The sequence below is a fragment of the Rhagoletis pomonella genome, unplaced genomic scaffold (assembly GCF_013731165.1).
Source record: "Rhagoletis pomonella isolate Grant_MI unplaced genomic scaffold, Rhpom_1.0 Rhpom_scaffold_00001, whole genome shotgun sequence".
NCBI classification, from domain to species: Eukaryota; Metazoa; Arthropoda; class Insecta; order Diptera; family Tephritidae; genus Rhagoletis; species Rhagoletis pomonella.
In genome coordinates, this window is record NW_023458555.1 from 35,965,335 (window position 1) to 35,972,982 (window position 7,648).

Below are 7,648 nucleotides of genomic sequence, written 5' to 3' on the forward strand. Positions count from 1 at the left end.
TATGTTTAAAAAATTCAAAAATTTAAGGAAAATTTAATTAAAGAAATAGGATCCTTAAAATTAAATTAAATAACAAAATATATTTTTCTTTTCAAAACAATAAAATATAAAAACTGAAAGAAAGTGAAATTAACAAAAGAACAAATTAAATGAAAAAATGAAAAATGAGAAATGGAAAAAAAGAAAATGAAATAAGTTTCTAAAAATTAAAAACTAAAATTAAATTTCTTTTTTAAAAAATAAAATCTAAAATTAGAAAAAACTTAAACTATACAAAGAACAAATAAATTAAAAAAAGAAAAAATAAAATGAGGTCCTAAAAATTAAGTGAAATAAAAAATAGCATTTTTGTAAAACAACATTTAAATTGAGAAAGAAAAAATTAAATTAAAAATGAAAAAAATATATATTAAATTGTTTTCTAAAAATTTATTTCAATTAAAAAGTATATATATATTTTTTTCTTAAACAATAACTAGTGGCTGGATAACTAGTGAAACTTGGAGAATACAACCAATGAGCGTCTGCTGTGAAAGCCAAGCTGTTAAGTCAAAGAACCACGAAATCACACTTCACTTCCAGAATTGCACAGGAGTCTTTCGTAAGACAAATTAAAGACAGATGGCAAGATAGTTCGAAAGACTTTTGTTATTCTAGCCCAAAAGTCTTAGAAAAAAGCTCCCTCATTCACTCGTGGTGAAGTTATTTTGAGAGAAAGCCCGTGTGTGCCCTATAGCTCGCGTAGTTCCAACAGTCGCAGTGGCCGAGTGAGTAAAACACAGGCATGCCATCCGAAAGATCGGAGTTCGATTTGTAAGACAGCGGATTTTTTTTATTTTTTGTTTTTTGTTATGTAACTTGATATATGTCAATGTTGCTAAGACAATGTTCCGTTAGAACCGAAAAGCATCCAAAGTTACCTCCCAGATGCCCGCCATCTCCAGCTCAGTTTTCAGTTTTCGAGCCGCCGGTATAGAAAGTTTGATATCAGTCTCTAACCGATGCTTCCATGTAGAAACAGTAGCGATGTACATATCGTCGGCTTAGAGTGTAAACCTGCTAAATCCGTTTTTTGGCAAAATTGACCTTTTGATGCAGTTCGAAGGAGTAGGCGATTTCGCAGTTGGCAAGCAAAAAAATACGTCAATATAAAAATATAATTGTCAAAAATTGTTTGATGAGTAAAGCTGCTAAGTACAATCAGTTCAAATTCCACTGCTGAATCCAACATATTGTGCTTCTGTCGCTCGATTATTGTTCTATCTTAGAGTAATACTTTATGCGTTTAAGCCAAGGTAATAGCCAGCGAATAAGCTTTAATTTTTTATATCTCAAGGAAATTATTGTTACTTGTGGAACGAAGCAGAAGGAAGATTAAGGCCCCTATTATGAGTTGCATTCGATTTTCGACTGTAGTCGAAAGTGCTGAGCGAACGAATTTTCATTTGGTATTATGGCGCTCATTCGATGAAGAATAGCGCTATTGTGAATTTCGCTCGTTTAGGTTGTTCACAATAGTATATTTTTGACAGCTGAGATGCTTTGTTTACATATTAAGCAAACTAAAAGAAAAGAAAGCGTGTTTATTACAACGTTTTATGTAAATTTGTGTTAATTAAAATCAAGTAAAAAATAAAGCGAGCTGATAAGAACTTAGTGAAGATGAGTACAACGGAGTTATGGTTCGACGATTCCTCAGAGGATGAGAATTTAGTGGAACTGGCCAGGAATAGAAAACGTTTAAGGGACGCTTCCAATCCCTTAGAAATGGATTCAACCGCGTAAGTCTGGCCTTTTGGATATATTTTCACATATTTATATAATATTTATAATTATTTGTCTACAGATTTATAAAAAACTTCCGACTGTCTAAAGAGGCGTTTGTGGACCTGCTGTCCGCTACAGAAGACCTGTTGCAGCAATGCACTCGAGCCAAATCTATTGCAAATATCTTAAAACTAGCAACAGTTCTGCGATTTTGTGCTCAGGGATCGTACCAACTGAGTATTGGGAATGAAAATATGCTTGGGCTTGCGCAGCCCACGGTGTCTGTGGTGATATCAGAAGTGCTTGATGTTTTGGAAAATTTCATTTGCCAAAGATGGATAAAATTCATCTACACAGGGGTTGAACTGCAACAAGCGAAAGCACATTTTTACAGCAAAAGCAGAATTCCAGGAATAATCGGCTGTGTTGATGGGACGCACATTAAAATTGTCGCTCCCAAGAAGGAATTCCAGCATTTATATTACAACAGAAAAGGATTCTTCAGCATTAATGCTATGGTTGTAAGTATATATATTTTCGTACATACATGCTAAGAATCTCTAATTGTAGATGTGTACACTTTTGTATTTTTTTAGGTTTGTGATCACACAATGAAAATAAGATACATAAATGCAAAAAATCCGGGAGCGACACATGATTCCATGGTTTTTCATATGTCATCATTGAAAGCACACTTAGAACAGCAACATCATAATGGTATTCGTAATACTTGGCTACTGGGTATGATCAAATACAAAACCTACATTTATTTCCTTTTTTTAAATTATTTTTATCCACGTTAGTGATGCTGGTTACGCTCTTAAACCATACTTGATGACGCCGTTCAGAAATTCTGAGGAAGGATCTCCTCAAAGAACATACAACAAACAACATGCAAAAGCCAGAAATATTATAGAGCGAACAATCGGAGTTTTAAAAAATAGATTCAGATGTTTATTGCAGGCGAGAGCTCTTCATTACACTCCAAAGAAAGCTACACAAATAATAAATGTGTGCGCAGCTTTGCACAACATTTGTCAATTCTATAATGTAGAAATACCCGACGGAGAAGAGTTTTCAAATGAGCCTCACGACGATGATGCCGGAGTCGTTGAGATGGAATCAATTGAGAATTCAGAAGCAGAAGACATCAGAAATGAAATTTTAAGAACCTTGTAAATAACTGAAAAAGTATTAATAAAGGTATTCCAGTATCTTTTATTAAATTCATAAATATTATTGGTTTAAGATATGAAGGTACATATGCACATTAAAAATTGAATAAAAAATCACATAAATTCATGTTTTTAAAAAATCTACATAAAAGTTTTTACAGCCTTTCTCAATTCATATCACAGGCAAAAAATATCATTAATTCACTTACATATAATACTTAAAGATTAATAAAGCCTTCTTAATACTACTATAAAATTAACACTTGAATGCATTCGCTAAAAATATAATTATAAGTTATGGTTTAGGCAACATTTTTTTCTTCATTTCTAAAAGTGCAACCTTTAGTTGCAATTTTGCTTTCCGATCTTGCTGCTTTCTCATAACTTCACTTTTATAAATTTCTAATTTTTCTTTTTTCATTTGTAAGAGTTCTTTGGTTGAGTCTTTTTTTAAGTAGTACGTTCTTTTTGCGTATTTTTCAGTTTCCCTAGCACTTTTTTTTATTTCATTTATGTTCGAAATTACGTTTTCATAAAAAGCCTTCTGGGCATTTGTCTGGGCTTCCAACAACCTCAGTCTCTCCGTTTTGTGGCACCGTTTTTTTCTGGGGGTTCGTGTTGTATTTTCGCCAACTGCATAGTTTCGGTCTTCATTGCTCGTTTCCAAATCGAATGGTGGCTGGTTTTCATCTGCTGGAGCCGGCTCAGGCGAATCTAGGCGCTGATTATCACTTATATCTAGGCCGAATTCCGCTCCTGGTGGATTCACACAGGCATCAAGCTCGAGTAATCCAATTATGGCCTCCTCAATATTTGTATAAGATTGAAGCCTGTTTGGTCCTCCACCTGTTGCTCGGTATTCAGCCTTATTTTGTGACATTTTCTTTTTGGTCTTCGATTTCATGTCAGCCCACACCTGAAAACACAAAGCTGAAATTTTCTTATACAATGAAAAATTACTTTAATTCACCTTAATCCACTTTGCTGTCGTTCTAATTGGTGGTCCTAAACAATTGAGCTCCAGCGCAATATCTTCCCACTTTTTTGCCGCCTGAAGCTTCGTACAAATCCCTTTCGCAAGTTGAGGATTTTCTTCCATCAATGAAACCAGCCTTTCGAGTTGCTGTTTAGTACTCACGACCTTAGACCTGCATCAAATTAATACAAATTGTTTAAAATTAGCGTTTAGACACTAAAAAATAAAAAACAAACGCAAAATACTTACATTTTCAACAATTTTCTCACACTACGCTACAGCATCGAAAGCAAAATTCTGTTCGACTGAAAATTCGATACTCAACGAAAATTTCGACAGAGTTGCATAGCTCATAATACCAATTTTACATTCGATCTTCGATCTTCGATAACCAGCGAAGATCGAAAATCGAATGCAGCTCATAATAAGGGCCTAAATGCAGAAGAGTTTTCCAGAGTGTGGGTAGATTTGATAGAAAAAAATGTAGTACCAAATAATAGTTCCGGGGAGCCAATTACAGTAATTTTTTATAGCGACGAATGCACATATCAATACCGAAACAGTATTATGGCTAATGCTTTGTTATCCACAGCTATAAATAACAATATCATTATTGAGCAAAAGTTTATTGAAGTAGACCATAACTAAATGGAAGCTGATTGTATCCATTCCACTATCAAACGAGCACTTAAGAAAAGAGATATCCATGTTCCTGCAGAATACATTGAGGTATGTAGATCAGCTAGGTAAAATCCCAAACCATATGACGTAACTTATCTTAGTTACACGTTCTTTAAAAGCTTTAACACAGTCCAATTCTTTAATAGCATTCGTCCCGGTCGTGGCAAAGATACTGCTAAAGTAACTGATATACGAGCTCTACGGTATACACCAAGTGGCGACATACATTTCAAACTAATAGCTGAAATACAATGCCGGCGAACGGCGAACTCACCACAGCGAAATTCGCGCTGTCAAAATTAGAACACCCGCAAGCATATGAAATTGAACACAGCCAAAGCGAAATGCGAAGTTCGCTTGGCGGCGTTCCATGGCGATAGATTTATTTCTATCGCCCTGCTGGGCGATGACAGCTGTGCGTGCCAAAGGTGGCCGTATTTGTTTTTTGCTTTCAAAGTTTTAAAAGAAAACAACCTAAACACGATTTTTTTTTGTTGTTTGAAAAACATAGTTGTGGATTCGTTAAATCTGGCTTGAAACAAATTATTTATAATAATCTTTCTTTGTTTTACAATTTATATTTGTTATCATTTCCTCATTTCTAAATATGGTTTAGTTTTTTCTAAATATGGTCACCCAAATTATAAAGGCGACCAAATGGGATCAGCTGTTTTCGCTACCGCTCTAATTCTGTTTAAGTAGGCGAAATAGCTGGGCGAATGGTGAACGACAGCATCGCCCAGTTCGGCGAAGTTTGCCGTTCGCCGGTATTGTATTTCAAGCATAAGATTCTCCAACGAATGGGATGTAATACCGCAAAGAAAATCCCCAGTAGCTGTTTCCTTGCCGTTTTCTCACCTTCCGAATTTATACGAGAGTAGGCGTACGATCGCTCGCAGAAAGTATGAGATCTCCAGTATTTCAAACGATTACTTCCTGAAGATTACCACGCCTACTATAACAATTTACCTCATGATTGAATAATATGTATCATACTTTCTGGCATTATTGAGTTCCTACTTAAATTATCTTATATGTGGTCTTTGTACTATTAATTTTAGAGAGGAATACTTCACGTATAGTTACTAATATATGTTTTATAAACTGCCTATTTTTGTTGCAATAAACGGAAGAATAAATCTGTTGTATTTTTTTATATATTTATATATAATTGTTTTTATCTATAGAATACTATTTTAATTAACATTTAAATTGAGCTCGTAATCACAAAAAATAAAATGGAAACAATTTTATTCATACAAAAAACCTGCTAAATCCACTTCAATTTTGAAAATACAAAGCTAAAACCTGCTAAGTTAGAAATTCGCCAACAAAACCATAAAAACGTAATTTTTTTCATTCGTTCTGGATTATGGCCATAGAACGTCGCGCGATTAACAAACTATATGTAGGATTTGCCCCTCAGACTAAGAGTTAAAGATATATTTAGTTTTTTGCCTCTACAGTAAAATATGTTTTTTGGTCGTTAGCAGGTTTACACTCTAAGGCGGCGATATTATCGCTTGAATGAAATTTGTTTGGGGGAAAAACAAAGGGGAATATTCGGACTTCAATAACAACACTTCTCAACAGTGAAAAAGGCCAGCCCATTCGCAGTATTTCTAGGAAATCTTTAGGCCACTACTTTATGTATCTATGCACATTTCACTTCTTCCTATTGGTTTTTATTTGCAATTTTGTTTACAACTACACATAATTACTTAAACTAATCATGAACACGTAAGATATTGGGAGGAAGGTCAAGGAACTTTTAGTTCAGATAATAGTTAGAAGAAGCATAATGAGAAGATGAGTGGAGAATAAATGAAGTAGCACAAATGAAAGTATTAAAAATTCATAAAATAGCAAAAAACGTACGAACGCATTCGAGGGAAAGAAGTTTCTACAAGATATATTAACAAAAAAAAACATAGCGATTTAAATTCCCTCTTAAAATTGAAGTGCCTACTTAGTGCAAATTAAATAAAAAAAAGAAAAAAAACATCTAACCTTAACGCTAATGTGATTAGACGCTAGGTAAGTCAGCAAAGTGGCAGCAGAAAATGTGAAAAAAAGTAGGAAATGGTTATAATAGAAATTTGCATAAAATATCGTAAAAAGGCGTTCATGCTAGAGTTTACGGTAATAGCAAGTGCGTTAACCTTTGGCTAACTAAATTAGCCGGTAGCGCGTAGTAATCGCAACACAAAAAAAAAAAAAACAATCACAGTGTACTAAAATGGCTCGAAAGGAAGTAGCGAAACGCCAAGCAAAGCAAAATAATAAAAATAATAATTTGGGAAAAATATAAACAACAAAAAGACATCAGCAAAGAGCAACAATGGCCAATGCAATGTTGCCACTTAATTTTTTTAAATCTATGTACCTTCGTTGAATTGCTATTACTTTTTATAAAATTTGTGTTTGCACTTGAATTAGTTAACAATTCATTGCAATTTTTTGAAACACTTTTTCCTGCTTCTGCAACAGGGCGTGCACGCAAAAAACGCATTTACAATAGAAAGTATTGCTAATCTTTTACGAAAAGAAAGAAAAAAAGTGCTGTTAACAGCGTCGTATGCATGTACATTAGGGTGCAACACTTTCCTAAAAAAAAAATTGGTACTTTCATCGGTATTATACAAGTTTGGAAAAAAATTAAGATTTACGTGAGCGTAATCCGTGCACGGATTTGATAAAACCTTCAAAAATCACAACTTTTATTTCGGGTGATGAAATGCTCAAACATTTGTATGCAGAATTTTTAAGCTTAAGCTCTTCTACCATTTCAGGTAATATCTGGAAAAAATTTTTTTTTAAAATTAATTTTAGTTTATAACAAAACTAGAGTTTTGCAGTTATTAAGTTAAGCCTTAATTTTCTTCCGAAGTATTTTGGCAGAAATCTATAAATATAATACATTTTGTAATTCCAGTGAAAAAACAGCGACTTTAGTTTTAGTGAGGCACCCTAATGAATACTCATACTTAATTTGTATGTACTGCATTACATCATGTCTGGAATTTAATTAGCAGCTTCGCCTTTTTTT

The 7,648-nt window shown here is 33.7% G+C and overlaps 4 protein-coding genes across 9 annotated transcripts in view; 3 read left to right on the forward strand and 1 right to left on the reverse strand.

The window, feature by feature from the left end:
• Positions 1–7,648, forward strand: part of LOC118743617 (maternal protein pumilio-like) — a 678,449-nt gene that overhangs the window by 508,834 nt on the left and 161,967 nt on the right. The gene's annotated exons all lie outside the window — the stretch shown is intronic.
• Positions 1–7,648, forward strand: part of LOC118743586 (maternal protein pumilio-like) — a 549,911-nt gene that overhangs the window by 86,959 nt on the left and 455,304 nt on the right. The window lies entirely within an intron of this gene.
• LOC118743652 (putative nuclease HARBI1) lies at positions 1,518–3,001 on the forward strand. Its single transcript, XM_036476419.1, has 3 exons — positions 1,518–1,781; positions 1,847–2,288; positions 2,364–3,001. The coding sequence occupies exons 1-3, from the start codon at positions 1,663–1,665 to the stop codon at positions 2,568–2,570; spliced, it is 768 nt and encodes a 255-aa protein (XP_036332312.1). The 5' UTR covers positions 1,518–1,662; the 3' UTR covers positions 2,571–3,001.
• On the reverse strand, positions 3,182–4,207 carry LOC118743641. The gene is made up of 3 exons (XM_036476408.1): positions 4,168–4,207; positions 3,913–4,090; positions 3,182–3,858 (listed from the first exon to the last, which is right to left on the reverse strand). Coding segments are annotated over exons 1-3 (801 nt in total). The 5' UTR covers positions 4,170–4,207; the 3' UTR covers positions 3,182–3,237.